This window comes from Physeter macrocephalus, chromosome 12, assembly GCF_002837175.3.
Source record: "Physeter macrocephalus isolate SW-GA chromosome 12, ASM283717v5, whole genome shotgun sequence".
In the NCBI taxonomy this organism is placed as follows: domain Eukaryota; kingdom Metazoa; phylum Chordata; class Mammalia; order Artiodactyla; family Physeteridae; genus Physeter; species Physeter macrocephalus.
The window spans coordinates 85,998,642-86,016,219 of record NC_041225.1 but is presented as its reverse complement, the minus strand read 5'-3'; the positions used below and the strand labels follow the sequence as shown (position 1 = coordinate 86,016,219).

General features: G+C 56.2%; 1 protein-coding gene across 23 annotated transcripts in view; it reads right to left on the bottom strand.

Annotated features, from left to right (window-relative positions):
• DYSF (dysferlin) overlaps window positions 1-17,578 on the bottom strand; it is a 231,639-nt gene that overhangs the window by 100,797 nt on the left and 113,264 nt on the right. For all 23 annotated transcript variants that reach the window (XM_007111158.4, XM_007111166.4, XM_007111168.4 and 20 more), the window contains 4 exons: window positions 16,882-16,996; window positions 16,481-16,586; window positions 16,083-16,225; window positions 14,191-14,364 (listed from right to left, as the gene is read on the bottom strand). In XM_007111158.4, coding sequence (XP_007111220.2) covers window positions 14,191-14,364; window positions 16,083-16,225; window positions 16,481-16,586; window positions 16,882-16,996 — 538 coding nt within the window. The remainder of the gene's footprint in view (window positions 1-14,190; window positions 14,365-16,082; window positions 16,226-16,480; window positions 16,587-16,881; window positions 16,997-17,578) is intronic.

Here is a 17,578-nt window from a genome sequence, read left to right as displayed (position 1 = left end):
GCTGAGCCTGCACGTCCAGAGCCTGTGCTCTGCAACGGGAGAGGCCACAACAGTGAGAGGCCCGCATACCCCCCCGCCACACACACACACACACACACAAAAATATATATATATATACGGGGGAAAGACATGTTCATCTGCTCTCCCAGGGGACCCACTGAGGTCTGGCTACAACTGGGTGGGCTCTGGCTCCTAGCACAGGACACCCCCCTTTCTGACAGGAAGATACGGTGACCTCCCCCCCTTTCCTTTGGCCACAATTTCAACACAACACACACACACACACACACACACACACACACACACACAAATATATATATATATACGGGGGAAAGACATGTTCATCTGCTCTCCCAGGGGACTCACTGAGGTCTGGCTACAACTGGGTGGGCTCTGGCTCCTAGCACAGGACACCCCCCTTTCTGACAGGAAGATACGGTGACCTCCCCCCCTTTCCTTTGGCCACAATTTCAACACAAGCTCTAGAATCAGATTCCTTGGGCTCCAGTTCTGGCCCTACCATTTACTAGCTGTGTGACTTTGGGCAGGTTGCTTAATCTCTCTGCACAAGTCTCTCTATAAATTTGGGATAATTCTCCAGTATCTATCTCAGAGAGTTGCTGGGATTGTTAGGAAGATAAATCACATGTTGTGTTAGCACACCACCTGAGGAGGTCATAAACCATGAAGTTACAAATTGTGCTCAGGGGTGGTATTCATATACCCCATATTCGTTCAAAATTATTCCAGGAGCTGGAAAAGTAGACATTTCAGTGCAAAGTCACAGTCCTGGGCAGAAATCAAAATCAGTCAATCAAGCAATCATCCTCTCTCCGCACACACACTCACGCGCACACATACACACACACACACGCGCACGCGCACACACACGCACACACACGCACACACGTGCACTCACACACGCACATACACACATGCACACACACACATGCGCACACGTGTGCGTATGCGCGCGCGCACACACACACACACACACACACACACACACACACACACGCGCACGCGCACACACGTGCGCACACACGTGCACTCACACACACACATACACACATGCACACACGCACAGGAGAGCAGGACAACAGGGAGGGACGCCATACTACAGACAGGTGAGAACCCAAAGGCCACAGCGTCTGCAATCTTCCCTCCCGGCAGGCGTGGGTCCCAGGCATGTTGGGTTCCCGCCAGGAGAGGCGCTGGGCCCAGCCTCACAGCTCTGGCCCTGCCGCCACCCACACCAAGCCCAGCAGCTAGTAGCTCTGGCCGCAGGGTCTACGAGGCCGCACGTAGGGCCGGAGCTGGGGGCCCAGCAGGCCACCCCAGGCGTGAGGTACAGGGACGCCAAGGAAAGCAAGTCAGGAGGCTGGAATCAGGGCTCGGCCAGCCCCCAGGTGCCACGAGGCTTAGTGCAGGCAGCTCAGTGCGCCTTGGTCGGGGGGAGGGCAGGCTCTGTAGCCCCTCCACCTCACCCTGGCCACGCACATGCCCCACACCAGCAAGTAGGGCGCTGAGGTGAGTGCGGTGAGGAAAGCAGCCTCCGGCTCCCATGGGCCCCGTGATTCCTCTCTCCCACCAGGCGCCTGCAGGGACCTCCACGCTTGCGGGCTGCCTCCAGGGCACATCCCCACTCAGCGCGCACCTCCTCCAGGTGGCCCCCCCAGCCGCGTCCCGTCAGCAGCGGTCCCACCCAATGGCCTCTGTCCGGGGCTTTGGCAGCGCTTTCTGGGTCTCTGTCCAAAGGCCGGGCCACCTGCCTGTGATGAAAAAAGGTGCCCCCCTCCCTGGGATTTCCACAAGGCCGGGGCCAGGTGCCTCAGGCCCGGTTCAGTCCTGGCCCACAGCAGGCCCTGGCACCGAGAATGACACCCTTCAGAGGCAGAACCAGCGCTCCCTCGGAATGGTCCTGAGGGGCTGTCGAGGCTCCTCCACCTGCCCCGTCTCCAGAGGAGGGGCCCACAGCCGCTCCCCCTGGTCCACAGGGCCTCTGTCCGCCCCCACCCCCATCTGCCGCCCTTGTGTGGCCCTGCCTCCGCCTCCCCTTCCCTCCCTGCTCAAGGAGACAGACAGGGGTTGCTGGGAAGAAGCTAGGAGAACCAGGACGACACACACACCTAGAGTCCCCAGTAAGTTCAGTCCCCGCCAGAGGAGCCTCAGCCCTGCAGTCAGCCAGGTTCCCAGGCTGTGCCGAATTCCACCCACACAGCAGGCCAGCGCCTTTACATCCTCTGGCCCACTGACCCTCCCAGTGGGGGACTTGGGCTCTCCACGCATCCCCTTCAGACCTTAGGAGCAGAGCGGAGGCCGGCCCCCCTCCCAGCCCGGCGGCAGCCCCTGCATTGAGTCTCCAGCAGTCAGGATGCTCACTCCCAAACACCACAGCCTGCTGCCTCCACACTCAAACCAGCTAAACCCCCAGGGTCCCCTTTCTCGCCCTCAGGCCTCCTGCACATAGTTCTCTCTGCCCTGCTCTTTCCCTGGCTTTTTCCTCAGACATCCAGTCTCACCTTCAGGGTCACCCTGCAAGGATGAGTTAGGTACACCTCCCGTGTGCTCCCACAGAGCCCCAGATTTCCCCCCGTACCGCGTATATCACCCTCCATTGTAAATACCTGTTCACTGTCTGCCCCTCCCACAGAGAGCTTTGTGAAGTTCCCCCCATGCACCCAGCATCCAGCAGAACCCCTCACACACAGCGGGTGCCCCATTAATAATTAGAGAATGAGTGAATGAATGAATGAGCACACACCTTTCTGGGGAGAGCTGATGACAAAGGCCAGCCCATCGCCAGGTCAGTGGATCAGCCTGTGCGTTAACACAGATAATCCAATGCCACGCTTCTTCCACTTTGAAGCATATTTTTGGCTTTCACACGTGGACATACATGGCTCACGTTTGGGGAATTTCTCTCAAAGCAAACAATGAAGCCTCATGAAAAGCTGATTTGGGAGCTTCTGGGAAGCACCTCCCTCCCATCAGCCCATCCCTCTGACATGCCACTTGTGTTTATTGAACACCTACTTTGTGCCAGGCCTTTCCCACATTCGAGTTGGAAAATAGGTATTGCTGCTTGTGGAGACATAAAATGTCACTTCCCCAGAGAGGCCTTCCCTGACCAAAGGTCAAAGTTCATGTTCACATCCACACCGTCACATACCCCACCCCACACACCCCACCCCCACATAATAGCCCTGTCTACTCTCTTATTCAGCTTTAATGTTCCTCATAGCACATATTACCCCACACATTTGCTATATTAACGTTTCTGTTCATTGTCTCTCTGGCTCCATGAGGGCACTGCTGTGTCCCCAGAACCCGCTACGACGCCTGGCACACAGAAGCCCTCGGCAAATATTTACTGATCAAGGAATAAAATCCAAGTGGAGCCCCAGTCTCTGTAGGTGCCTCTCCTGTCACATAATCACCCATTTTCCGGAGGGAACTGTTTGGGGCTAAAGGAAGATTCTGGGCCAAGCCTGACTTGAGGGAAGCGCCCCCTGAGAAAGCGATGATGTTGGCAGAGGGGAGAAGAAAGGGTCAGTGGAGGCGCAGCAGAGATGCTGCCCTTAGCATCTATCCTCACAGCAGAATCCTGCCGACACCTTACCACCTTACAACAGGGACTGTTACTGCCTTTGCTCTCCAGACGGGCAAACTATGGCACACAAAGGCCAAGCCACTTAACGATTGCGTGGAAGAAGAGCGGCCTGCAACTCCCTGACATTGCACAGCATGTGCATAGAGTAGATGATCAGGGCGACTCATTCATTTTACAGACCCTGAAGCTCCGCCATAGAGAACATCAGGCTGCCCGTCCCCGGGCATCGGGCTCCATGTCAGGCACCAGGAAGGGGGGTGGGGGGCAGGTGCCTGGAGCTCACAGTGTGGGTCGGAGGAGGGTAGCTGGGGGTGCCTCAGGGAAGCCTGAAACTCAGATTCCTCACTGTAAAGTGGCCATTGTGGTAACACTCACCTCGATGGGCTACTGAGGAAAATGCAGGGGTTTTCAGCCTTGGCACTATTGACATTTGGGGCTACATAACTCTTTGCTGTGGGAGCTGTCCTGTGCATTGCTGGATGTTTAGCAGCATCCCTGGCCTCTACCCATTAGATGTCCACAGCTGCCCCCCTCCCTCTGTTGTGACCACCAAAAATATCTCCAGACATTGTCAAATGTCCCTTGGGGGATGGGGTGGGGGATAGAAATTGTCCCCAGCTGAGAACCACAGGTGGAAATTAAATGAAACGTACCCACAGCCCTTGACAGGCCTCTGGCACATATCAGCATTCAGTGGTGCCAGTTTAACTCTTTCATCTCACCAGTTTCATGCTGAACAATACCTTCCCCCGCCTTAATCCCTGCCCTCTGGCTTTAAGTTTGGAATTCATCACCATCCCTCTGCCACAGGACCTTTGCACTGGCTGTCCTCACCACCTGGAATGCCCTCCAGACACGCTAACTTGAGCTCTTCCCTCAACTCAGTCATCACTGAGGCTTGCACACTTCCTGGACTGCCCTGCCTTTATCAGCAGCCCCTACCCCAGCCTCTCCTAGCATCTCTCCTGCATCCATCTTTCCACGTGTATAGGTAAGGCATGCACGTTCCTTTATCCCCTGCACCTGACCCCAGTGTCTGGCACTTAGTAGGCATTCAGTGAAGATTTATCACATGAAATGAATCACCAGCATCCCCGCCCTAAGACATGTGCACAGCACTCAGGCCTAAGGTCCCAGGGAAAGGGACAGGAAAGTGTGCATCAGACAGCAACCTCCCGCCCTCATGGGCCTCAGGGTCAAATGCCACCAGAGAAAGAAAGAGTGATGTGGGCTCACTTACACCCCAGGATGGGGCCATTTGTGGGGTGGAATGGAACAGGGTGGGCCCTTGGAAGGTCCCATTCAGGAAGGTTTCCCGGAGGAGGGGAAAGAAGAGGGGTGCTGGAACAGGGGGAGCAGTGACACGCTGGAGGCCTGCCCCCCCAGCGCTTAGGGAAGGCTTGGCTGGAGGGGCAGGGCTGGGGCAGGGAGAGGCCGGGAGCAGGAGGGCTGGCTTCCTCCTGCTTTCACTTGGAGCCCTAAGCAGAACCAGTCTGCAGGGGTAGCTAACGGTCTGATTTCCACCCACCCACCCTTCACCCCCACTCCGCACTCACAGTCTTCCCCAGCCCCAGGCCAGGCTCGGGGCATTGAGTTTCCCACAGTCACATTCCTACCTCCATAGCTCATGCCGATGTGACTCCCAGGCTGGGGCTGGCAGCCACGCGGTCTGTGGCCACGCACTTGGTCTTGTGGCTAGCTGTGGGAGGGACGTTGCTGCTCGCCCAAGGGGACTGGGGGGCCTCCAACCCGCTGTTGCCCCGCTGGCAGCCACGGCTCCCTGGAGGTGCCCGAGCTCAGGAGGGTGAGGAACTCTCCTTCCCAGATGCCGGGGCTGCCCAGGGGTCCCCTGAGCCAGTGGCCAAGCCCACCTTCTCTGCTGAGAGCTGACATCCCGGGACCCTGGCCGCCACACAGGGGGGAGGTGGGCAGGTTCTGGGAAAACAAGGAGTCCGTGAAGGGGACTCCTCGACCCACCTAAAGTGGATCCAAGACCGAGCAGCAGACCCCTGGCGTTTCTGAGATTCTTTCTGCAAACACAGGCTGTCACACACATGCCTCCTCGCTCTGGCACTCCCACACGGGGCCTAGAGGTCTGGTTCAGGATCTATAAAGCGGAGGCACGGAGGAGACAGAAGGGGCCACAGCAGAGGAGGATGCAGCAAAAAGACACAGGCTGCGCAGCGGGGCTCCCCAGGGCTGAGTAAGAGGGGGACAGAAACACAGAAGCCACACTCACGGCGGTCAGGAAAAAATGGAGCCTCGGAGGGAGCTAGCTCCAGGGGCCACCAGGGCACGCCCTGCCCCAGCGGAGTCAAGCATATGGGTTTCAGGGGCCAGCCACCCTCCTCACCTTACAGGAAGGACTCAATTCCTATGTCTGATGGATCCAAAGAGCACAGGTGACAGAGCTGACAGGAAGGGAGCCACTGTGGGGAGCCCCAATCTCTTTCTTTAAGTAAACAAGACCAGAGGACCCCCGAGAGCAGCAGGTGCTGGAGCTGGCTCTCAGGCCTCATGAGAGATCATTAAATTTCCAGCCATTTGCAAGTCATTTGTTAAACAGTCACTTGTAAAAATTAAATCATATAAATTTGTAACTTCAGAAATTATTTCTAAAACAGAGGTGATAAATATTCAAACGCATCACTTCCAAATTCTTCCACTACCTTCCACTGTTATCTTGCTCCCAAGGTGATTTACATCTAGAGGGTCTGTGAGATGGAAGTACTATATAAACACTATATAATGGTGTGCTACTGCCTATCTCCTCCTATCCCCACATTCTGTGAGCTCACATTGAGACCTTGCAATTGGCCATGGCAGGGATATTTATACCATATCAGCAAATGCTACAAGTAGAACTGGATTTGTTCTCTGGATTTTTTTCTGGAGAGTCAGTTGTTAAACGTCGACCAGCACAGGCAGGCCTCGGGTGACCTGCCAGGATCTCTTCTTCACCATCGGCTCTGCTGGGACACCCAAATAACAAAGGACAATGTAGAGAAGAGTGCTATAAACCTGTGCAACCCGGCCATTATCCATAAGATTTTTCACAATATTCAACCAAGGAAACACCACTAAAATAATTATTACTTGTTTTCTCTGTGCCTCAGTTTGTTTCTCTGTAAAATGGGAGCACTAATAAAATCTACCTCAGGATTATTGGGAGGCCTAAATGAGATAATACATGAACAGGGCAGAGGGCACTTCCTGACACACAGCATATGCTCTAGAACAGTTGACAAAGTTTATCCATAAAGGGCCTGAGAGTAAATACTTTCACCTTTGCCCGCCATAAAGGCTCTGTTGCAACTACTCAGCTGCCGTAGCAGCAGACAGCAGCCGTAGACAATGTGCACATGGATGAGCATGGCTGTGCTGATACAGCCCTGTTTACACAAAAAGGCAGAGGGCCAGACTTGGCCAGTGGGCCATCGTTTGCCAACCCCTGCTCTGTAAGGGGAGGTGGTTATTTTTGCAGTGTTGTTATCACCTCCATCTGATAAGTGAGAAAACTGGGACCCAGAGATTCATGTTTTCCTTCAGGATGCATGGGAAATTCGCTGGTAGAGCCCAGGATCTCCCAGGACCCCCACAGGGCTCTTCCCAGCTCCTGCTTCCCCATCAGAACTCAGCACCTGAGCAGGGATCTGAGGCAGCACAGGACTGAGTGCCAAGTCAGGGCCCTGGGGAGCCCACACCCATGTCACTGCCCTGACTGCTCTGGCCTCAGCTTCCAGGGAAACCCCACACAGGCACACAGGCCAGGCCAGAGGAGAACCCTGTAAAAGAGAAAACTTGGGAACACACAGCCCTCCCTTCCTAATCAGGGCTGATTGCAACCTTAAGTGGAATAGCAGGCGAGTGCGCAACTCCATTTAATTTACAGCTGGAGCCAGGGCTTGAGAGCAGCTGTGAAACTCCTTGCAAAGCTACCAGCCAGCCCCCTGGGGAGCCCGGGAGTGGAATTAGGAAACCTGGAGAATCCACAATGCCACGTGTGGGCTGGCACGAGTGTCTGTGTTTGCATGTGCCTGTTTGTCCCTCTAGGCTTTCCAGGTCTCTGAAGTCTGCAGGGGACGCTCAAGCAGGTTTTAGGCCATGCCAGAGTGCCTCCGTAATCAGGACAACTGTATGTCCTCGTTTGCCTAGCTTATGCCTATTTTACAACATGATTTTTAATAGTGTCCAGACGAGACAATAAATTATAAGGTCACCCTAGCCACTGTGGACACAGACCCTCATGCGTGTATAATGACACACAGGGGGCGCACCTGTCACATCCACACAGCAGTAACACACACAGTCCATGCGTGCCTGTGTGCTGGCATTTTGTCTCAGGTGCACAGACACACAAGTTTCGGTGGACGCATGCAGGCTTCAGCATCCAAATCTGGAGTGAGATAGACCCAGAGTCCACATATTTAGACGATTTACTCAAATGGTCCTTCTGTGTAATCCTCCGGTGGCCCTCAACCTGCCCCGTAGCACAATGCCAGGTGTGGAACAGGTGCTTGATTAGGACATTCAAGAAACACAGAGCCTCCTTCCAATGGCCCACAGGCCCAGCCAGGGGTCTTGATTACTTCATAAGGCAAAAACCCCTTTCACCTCCCAGGTGCTGCCCTTGCTCAAAGTAGCCACTCTAGGAAGCATGCCTAGGTGGCCCCGCACACAGCAGGATTTCACCCAGGTCCAGAGATGGCCCCTCCCCTCCCCACCCACACCTGACCTCCCTTTCAGCCAGTTCAAATCCCAAATTCCTCCTCTCTGGCACCAGCTTCTCCCTGACCCCCTTCCTAGCACTTCCGACTCCCAGCTGCCCTTCCCTGCCCCCTGACTGGGGCTGGGGATGCCTGTCTCTGTGGGTCCTTGGCACTTCAGGTCAGGACTCAGGCCCCTCACAACCAATTGGAGGCTTCCTGGCTGGGGGCAGTGGTGCCAGCTCCTCTCTAGCTGCCCAACTGCTCCAGGGAGGCCAAGCTGCCTGGCTACAAGATGAGGAGGGGGATGCATCCAGCTGAGGGCTCCAGCCAGCCACCCATGATGCTCCCTGGGACCCCACTCAAGGGTCCTCTATGGGGGAAGGACTTTATGCCCTCATAGCAAGTGGGGAGATGAATCTGGGGAGAGAGAAAAGAAGAGCCTGCTCTTCTGGCCTTGGTTCTAGAACTGAACGCCGTGCCACCGGGCAAACTCCTTCTCAGGCCTCAGTTTCTCCTGGGGCTACACTGGGGGCTCAGAGTTGTTCTAGAGCAGCACTGTCCAAGAGAACTTTCTGTAGTGATGGAACTGTTCTGCACTGTCCAATATGGTAGCCACTAGCCAGGCGTGGCTGTTGAGCTCTTTGAATGTGGCTGGTGTGACTGGGGAACTGAATTTTCTTATTTTAATCACTTTCTATGTAAATTTAAATAGCCACACCTGGCTAGTGGCTTTCATATTAGACAGTGCAGTTCTGGAACCTCAGTCTCCCCAACTGTAAAATGGGTATAATCATAGAATCCAGCCTTCTGGGGTCCCTGTGAGGATGAAATGAGACAGTGCACGTACAGCTCTCAGCCTGGTCTTCGGCACGAGGTAAAATAGATTTTTGTAATTCTTTCCCTCCTTGGGATCCTAGATTTTCTTGAGAATTGGAGAAAACCATGGACTTTACATCAGAATTTACCCACCACAGACGCACACATGCACACACACGCATATCACACATGTGCACACGCCATATACATCCATACACACATCACACACACCCTTACACATCAGACACACGTGCACACACAGATCACACATGCACACCCACAACTCTGCATCCAATTTCAAGCGGCACCAAAGCCAGGTGGAGAGTGCTTTCGAACATGAAAGTTCCTTCCAGCTCTAAAAATCTCCAAGACTAGGAGCACATGTGGCCGAGTCTCCATCTCCTCTTCTCCCTGCCCAGGCTCAGGCATCTCAGAAAACCCTTCCAGACACTCTGGGCCAAGCGCAAAGACAGGGCTCTGGAAAAATCCTCGCGCACGGAGGGCAGGCCCAGGGCAAGGGCCAGAGGATGGATTCTGTGAGCTCATCCCCGGCAGCCGTCACCAGGGTTCTCAGAGAGTCTGGTGGCGTCAGGAGGGGGTGACTGGGTGGACGCCGGCGGTGGCGGTGGCGGCGGCAGCGAGGGGTGTGGGGCAAGGAGAGGGAGGCTGGATGGAACACGCTATAATAGCAGCTTTGTGCTCCACTTCCCAGCTCCCTGGGAACGCCAGGAAGATTATGAAACCCGGTGTCTTTGGGAATGCCAGGATATTAGCTGGAAAAAGAATAATACGAAAATAAAATAATGCTCGGGATGGAGACAGCAGACGATTAGCAGACAGAGCCAGGGCCTCCCGCTCCGCAGAGGGAGCCAGGCTTGGCCCCGGCAGAAGGTTTCAGGGAAAGGCTGCCCGTGCTAATGAGCAGACTGGGCCTGCCTTCCAGTGAGACGTCTTCAGGCGGGGAGCTGGCAAGTGAGGCCCAGCTTGCTGGTGGACGCATGGGCCAGGGGACGGGCAGTACGAGGAAAGGGGGCGCCACAGGCCTGGCCCTTGCGCCCAGACGTCCAGAACTGTCAGATTACCAGGAAGCCCACCTGGCCACCACCCACAGTCCTGGACTCCTCCAAGCTCTGCCTCCCCAGGTCCTCCTCCAAGAAACCACCCTCATTAGGCACTGTCACTCTGGAATGACCCTTAGTCTGCCCTCCAGCACTTCAGAGATGCAGATTCTGTTGGGTTTATTTGCATTCACATGTGAATATCCCTCTTCCTAATCAGACAGGGGTTTCCCATGAGCCAGGCCTCCACTATCAGGTGGAGGATCATTGGAAGAAAAGATCACTTTCTCCCCACAAGGAGGAGGGAGAACATGTCACCTGTCCCTGCCTCGCTCTCTAGGGCCCTGGTGACACATGTCCAGTCAGGAATAGACACCCCGCCTCCCTCAGAGAGGCACCCGGTAGTGGCCGATGTGACTGCCTCCCTCATCTTCGGGATGCACCGTGCACCCGACATCCTTGTTACTCAAAGATGGTCCTTGGACCAGCAGCACAGGCATCACTGGAGGCTGTTAGAAATGGAGACTCTCGGGCCCCACCCAGACAGCAGATCAAGAGCATGCGTTTTAACAAGATCCCCAGATGGGTCTTATGTTCATTAAAACTGAGAAGCACCTCTGTACATGGGTTATGTCCTTAATCCTTACGAGGACCCATACATGCAGTGACGTTCATAAGTAACAGAGTCGCTAAAGGGACAAGTGACCTATCCACAGCTGAAGCAGAGGAAGCAGAATTCAAACCATACCAGTGCCATTCAGAAGCCTCACCCACCCCACCACACTCCCGCCAAGTGAATCGGCAGGCATCAGTGACCAGTGGGCAAAGGCCAGTACCCAGAACAACAGATTGGTCCTGGCCCCCAGAAAACCCCACCATCTGCCCCAATGAGGCAGGGTGGACTCTAGCCCCAGTGCCTTGCTGGAGCATCGGTACATCCCAGGATGAAGGACAGCAGACTTAGGGACGGGAACCCAGGCCATCCTTGGTCCTGGCAGGAAGCATGTAAAGGTGACCATGGAAGGGGAGAGTGTGTGTGTGTGCGTGCGTGTGTGTGCATGTGTGTGTGTGTGTGTGTGTGAGCACGCGTGCTGATGGGGGGCTCATTTGCTCAAGTAGAGTGGTCCAGACAGTTTCTGTCCAATGGGCCAGTGGTCCTGTCCAAGTGCTGGTCACGCCTAAAGACTGTGTCCAACTCCAGCTTTGTGGATCCAGCCGTTCCAACCACTGTCTGCCTCTGGCTCCCTATGTCAGCAAAGTTCCCCCAGGACTCTGGGCTTCACTACTTTGGCTTCCTCCACATTTCACAGGCGAGTCCCATCTGCAGCACAATCATTCACCTTCCCACTTGACTGATGTTTGATTTCAATGCTCCCTCATGACATTTTTCTCCCACGTAAAGAATCAACGGCCTGGCTTCTCTGTTCTGGGAAATGGCCCTCTTCATTCTCCCGGTCACCGAGCCATGAAAGCTTGGCAGTGGGTCCGCCAGACTTGCTCGTCTTCTTCCCCTAGATCCTCACCAGCCCCAGAGCCATCCACACTTCCATCCACGGGTCTCTGGGCACCTCCGGCCTCGCGCCCTCTCTCCTCTCAGCCCCCTCGCCTCACAGCTTATGCTCGGCTCCCACGCCCCCAGCCTCCCTGCCCCGGGCCGCCTGGCAGGCAGCCGCCAGATCCATCTTCCTCATACAGCACTTCACCGTGTGTGTCACACTTGCCAGGGCCAACCGTGAACTCATCGCAGCCCCAGGCCCACCCTCCCCCGTGGCCTGTCGATGGGAGCGGCCCTACCGTCCACCCAGAGGAGCCTCTGATGCCCATTTGACCCTTCCCTCCCCAAGCCCTGCTACTCCACCTCCCTCCACTTCGGTGCCTTGGCTCCCACCCCAGATGGTCACATCTTCCCAGATCTCTAACCAAGCCTCCTGATGGGAGGCTCTCCGTCCCCAACCATCCTCCACGGCTACTTGATGAATGGCCCTAAAACCCAGCTCTGACCAGAGCACTCCTCCTCCGCTCAACAACCCACACTTGCTCCCTACTGCTCATTCCAGAGAAGAGTCCTGTGGTCGTCATCTATAGCTCTGTGTCCACCACCGTTTGGGGTTTTTTCCTTTTCAGATGCTCTTCTCCCCAGCCTGTGGGGCTGTCAACCACAAAAAAGGGGCGTGACCCAGGACGGTCATTCAGAACATTCCGTTCCTGGCCCTCAGGCTCAGGGGCTGGTGTGGGCACAGGGCCAAGCAGAGCCAGTCAATTGCACACGAGACAGTACTGGCACTACTGAGAAAGTGCACTCTCCGCTCGGGGGTCTCCAGCTGTGAGGAAACAGAGGATGCCCGCTGGGCTGTGCTAGCTGTAAAGGTGGCGTCAGCCTCTGTCACAGGCACCATCTTTGCCAACGACATGGAAAGAGCCAGTGTGAGAACGGGGCCGAGACAGAGGAGCAAGTCGGGGACACTGTGTGAGCCCCCTAGTTCCTGCCGGTCTAATGCCTGATTCACCTCGGTGAATCAGATTCCCAGCCATCTGAGCCCTTAAGCTCTTTTTCTCTCTTCAGCTCACTTTGGCTGTGTTTCCGTCGGATGAAAATGAGTCCTGCCTGGCTCCTTAGAGGGCAAGCACCCTCAGACCTGGCCCTGCCTCTGAGGCCCGCTGAGGTCTTTATTCCCCACTCCTCAGCTGGAACCACACAACCTCTCCCAGGCACTGCCCTGTGCCCAAGCAAGGCCCCTTCTGACAGGACAAGGAGACTCCCGGCTGCAGCTGCTCCAGCCTGGGTGGCAGTTCCAACCCCCACCTGAGCACCAGCTCAGGGCCCCAGAGAGCCCAGAGCTCTGCCGTCTCCTTCCAGCCTCCTCACCACTTGGCCCCCAAGACCCAGGAGGGGCTCCCTCCAGAGCCTCTGACATCATCTGGGCCCCAAAGGGTTTCCTCTCCCATACTGGCACCCCTGGGAGTGATGGAACCTCCAGGCCCTGCCCACTACCCCTCGGGGCCACTGCCAGCCTCAACTCCCTTCTCTGTAGCCATCCCGTCGGGTCAGGGGCCTGCCCCACTGTACTCCTTGGCTGAGGGCTAAGACCCACTGTTCCTCACCCAGACGAAATGCTCATATGGATGTGTGCAAGCGCGCGCGCACACACCACACAGACACACACACACACACAGAGCTGGCTCACATGGACACACTCAGATGCCATCAGCCAGTGAAGCTGGTGGGACCTGCTCCCCTCTGTCACAGCCCAAAGCCCCCTCAGGGGACAGGCAGTCAGACCTGGATTTCAGAGAAGCTGTCTCCTCCTGGGCCTCTCACTCCCAATGCTTGGATGGAGTCCCCAAACCAACCGAGTGGGGGACAGGCTATCTCCTGGCCCTGAATGTCCCCACTCAGACTGTCCAGGAAGGGTCTGCTCATCTCTTTTGCGGGACACATCATTTGACCCTGGATAACCTTGACCTGACCCCCATTCCACTGGCTCCGGGAAGTACTCTCTGAGGCAGGACAGCCAGCCTGGGGTCTGGTCTCTGAGGCACATCTCTCCCCCAAATTCCCGAGGATGCCCACAAGATAGCCTCCTCTCAGGAGGACTCATGTCCAACCAAGGACATTCAGGTTCACTAGACCTCTCAGGCTACTCCCTTGGACCAGGCCAAAGCCTCCCAGACCCACGCCCAGGCCAGCCAGCCTCTTCAAGAAGAGCCAGGTCCCTTGGCCCCCGTCACAGGTCAGACCATCAAAAGGCCGGGGCCCTCTCCCCCGGTCCCTTCTCGATTACCAAAAAAGCAGTGGGTCTTCTGGTGCCAAGAAATGAGCTATTTTATTTTAGGAGGACACCCAGACTGGTGTCCACCTTCCCCACACACAACCCCAGAGGACTGAAGCTAAAGTCCTGTCCCGGGGTCCTCTGCACCTCTCCTGCGTCAGCCCTGAACAGCCCTGGGAGACCACGCTGCACCCCACCAACCCAAGATGACCACTGCCACGTACCAGGGCCCCCTCGAGGGCAAACACAGCTGCAGGCCCCGTCTTCTCCAGTGGTTCCATGCGGCGGCGCCAGCGGCGGCGGCGAAAGGCGTCTGTCTTGCGGTACTCCAGGTGGAACTTCCAGCCAAAGAGCGAGGCATACTCCCAGCCCTCACCCTCCGCCTCTGCCTGCCTGTGCTGCATGGGAGAACAGGGCAGACTCAGAGGCCACTTGGCAGGTTGGCGGGGAATCCTGGGTTGGGCTCCAGCTGTGCCCTCCCTGCCCTCCACGATTCCCCCCACCCACACCCCACACCATCACCCTCCAGGTGGGAAAACCTGGGAGGGCCGCCCAGAGGAGGGGGCTCTGAGCAGCTTCTGCAGTGACAAGAGCCCCGGGTCAGGAAATCAGGAGGAGAAGAGGCTCCCTAGGCTGTGGGGAGGTCCAAGGAGCCAAGAAAGGAAGGTAGGCTGAGCAGTGATGAAAACACTGGGCTTTCGGTTTGTTTGTTTATTTGGATTCTGGGTGGATTTCACGAATCCAAGGTTTTCTTGTCATTTCCTTTTTCTTCTTCATATCCCAACTTATAAAAGTGGAAATGGGTCTGCAATTCAGAGGCAAAATGAAGAGCCCATTTCCCAGCCCCAGGCTGTTTCTCCATGAGGCTAGGCCTACGTCACTGTGGAGAGACCCCCGCACTTCTTCTCAAGGGGTCCTTTCACAGCCTGGGGGAGCCCCGGAAGCCCCTTCCCATCCACCTCGTGACCTGAGATGATCCTCAGGTCAGGCCCAGGCCATGAGCTCGGTGACAGTGCCAGTCCCGGAAGCCAGCTGCGTCCCTCTCCAGGAACGATGCTGGTGGTGAGAGAGCAGGCAAGGCACACTGCCTGGCAAGGCTTTGCCTCTGTCCCCTGGGGGCCCTCACAGGGAGAGTGGAGTCTGTCTGGTTCATGCCACCAGGAAAAGCCTGCTGCCCAAAAGCCTTGCCTCTCCTGGGACCCAGTGATCTTCCTCTCTAGATTCACCGTGACCAAAGAGAGAGGAAGGGACTCCGGTCATGCCAAAGGCTATTCCCGGACTGGGGGAGGCCTAGTTCTCGAGCCAAAATTCCAATGTGTGCTTGGGAAGGAAGGATGCAGGCCAAGAGGGTTCCAGGGAGGCAGGCCCTGAGGCTGTGCATGACACGGGCATCTGTGTGACCCCAGGAGCAGGTACAGGCACTTGTGTGCTCATACAAGCTCACTCTGCACCTGTCTGTGTCCCAAGAGTATCTGGGCACGGCCGTGGGCATGTGTGCTCACACTGTGTCCATGCCCTCTGGTAAATGCTGACCAAGCCCACCCAAGCCCCTTGACCAGCATCCCCCTTCTCCAGGGAACTGGCCGTGCTGGAGGGAACAGGCTCCCTCCAGCACGCCCCCAGCAACCCCCAGCCAATGACTGACTGACGGCTAAGACTGTACAAAGCCCAGCCCCCTTGCCTGGTGAGGAGGATTCTGTGATGCACCAGACTGAGCCCCTTCCCGAACCATAGCTCAAGCCAAAGCTGACTTTGCCTGAGACCACATCCTTGCTCCTGGCACGCCTGAGAGTGCTGCCTCAATAAACTATGTGCAGCCGAGTCCCTGTCTCAGACTCTGCCCCTCGGACACCTAGCCATAGACACACTCTAGGTATGCCTTTGCACCTTCCAGGTCTGTGCGTGAATTCCAAGTGCATCCCCTTGCTTGGTCATGGGCATTTGGGTGTTTTCTGTCCACGAGCATCTGTGTGAGTGCTGGGTGCGATCGGCGAGCATCTCGAGTGAGCCCGTGTGTCTTGTACACGTCCCCTGCACAGAGGTGTGCACCTGTGCCCAGCTGGCCCCCCCTCCCCAGGGCCTCACCCCTACCCACCCCCCCACCGACTGGGCTCACCCTCTTCAGCGCCTCCATCTGGCTGAGGTCCCTCCTGCGCAGGCGGACCCAGCGCCGCCGACGGTGTGTATAGTACATCTTCTCAGCAGGGACCCAGTGCCTCGGCTTCCGGTCCGGGGGGATGGTGATGCTGTACTCCCAGCCTGGGGGAGAGGTGCCCATCACTCACTGCCTGGCCATTCCCCGTCTCTCCATTTGGGGTACGTTCACAGACTTTCAAGTGGCCACTGACTCCCAATTTGTAGTTTATAGTGAGGACTCACCCAGGAAGTCCCCCAGATGAAGTAAGTCAGTGAAGGCCAGAACCCCAGGCCCAAGGGGCCTGCACTCAACTGTGCCCCCCTCCGGCGTGCCTCGTGAGTCTGCCGGGTGCTCACTGGGCTCCACAGGCTGCCCACCTTGTTCGTCAACGGCCCGATTGAGGTCCGTGGACCACTCTTCATCTTCCCACTTCCAGCCCAGCGGGCACTCGATGTCATCCTTGGGAAGCACCTTCTCCCCGTTCTGGGGTAACACAGGCCAGGCAAGCACGAGAAGAGACAGACGTGATCAGGGAAGATGAGAAGATGCAACCTGACAACATACATTCTAAAGCCCCAGGTGTGACTCGGGCTCAGTGTCCTATGTCCTACCCTTGCCAGGCCTCCCACACTGTCCCTCTGGAAACCAGGACATGGACGCTGGGGACGTGGGAGCAGGGGAGAACATTCCTCTTCTTTCAGTCACAGGCCCCTCTTGGGCCCAAATGTCCAGGCCTCCAGGAAAGCAGAGCCCACCTGCCCCCAGAGCACCCCCTTACCACATCCGTGTAGTTGTCGCTCATGTAGATCCACTGGCCTCCGGGGAGCCGGGTCTGGTTCTCAAACACCTCCTCCACAAAGCTCAGGTGGCCCGCGTCGGTGTCATGAAGCAGGCTGTGGGCGGGGGCGGGTCAGAGCCTCTGCCAAAGAGATCCCCGGCCGTCCACAACCCCCAGCAGAGCACCCCAGAGCCTGGGCCAACCTTCCTGTGTCAGCCTCACCCCAACCAACAACAAGAGGGAGGAGGGGAGAGAGAGGAGGGGCAGCAAGTCGAGGGGAGACCCAGGGAGACGCTTGCAGACAGAAGAGAAAGTCACCACCAAGATAAAGAAAGAGAAAGGGAAGCCAACTGAAGACGTCGAAAACCCGGTGGGTAGTTGAAGCTCAACAGATAGTTGTAGAAATGTAAAATGTTATCAAGCTATATACTTAAGATTTGAGTACATGACTACGATATATGTTACTCTTCAATTTTTAAAAAGTAAAAAAAAAAAAAAAAAAAAAAAAACCAAACAAACAGCTGTTGAATATCAACCAAACTGGAAAAGAGAGAGAGGAGAAGGAGGTGGAGATGGCGGTGCAGATGGAGAAGGACGAACGAGGCTGTTCTGAGGGGCACTAAAGGAGGAATTAACACGCAGAGAAGGGAGCGGGCTTTCTGTGGTATCTTGGAGGAAAAGGCCGTAACCAGTGGAC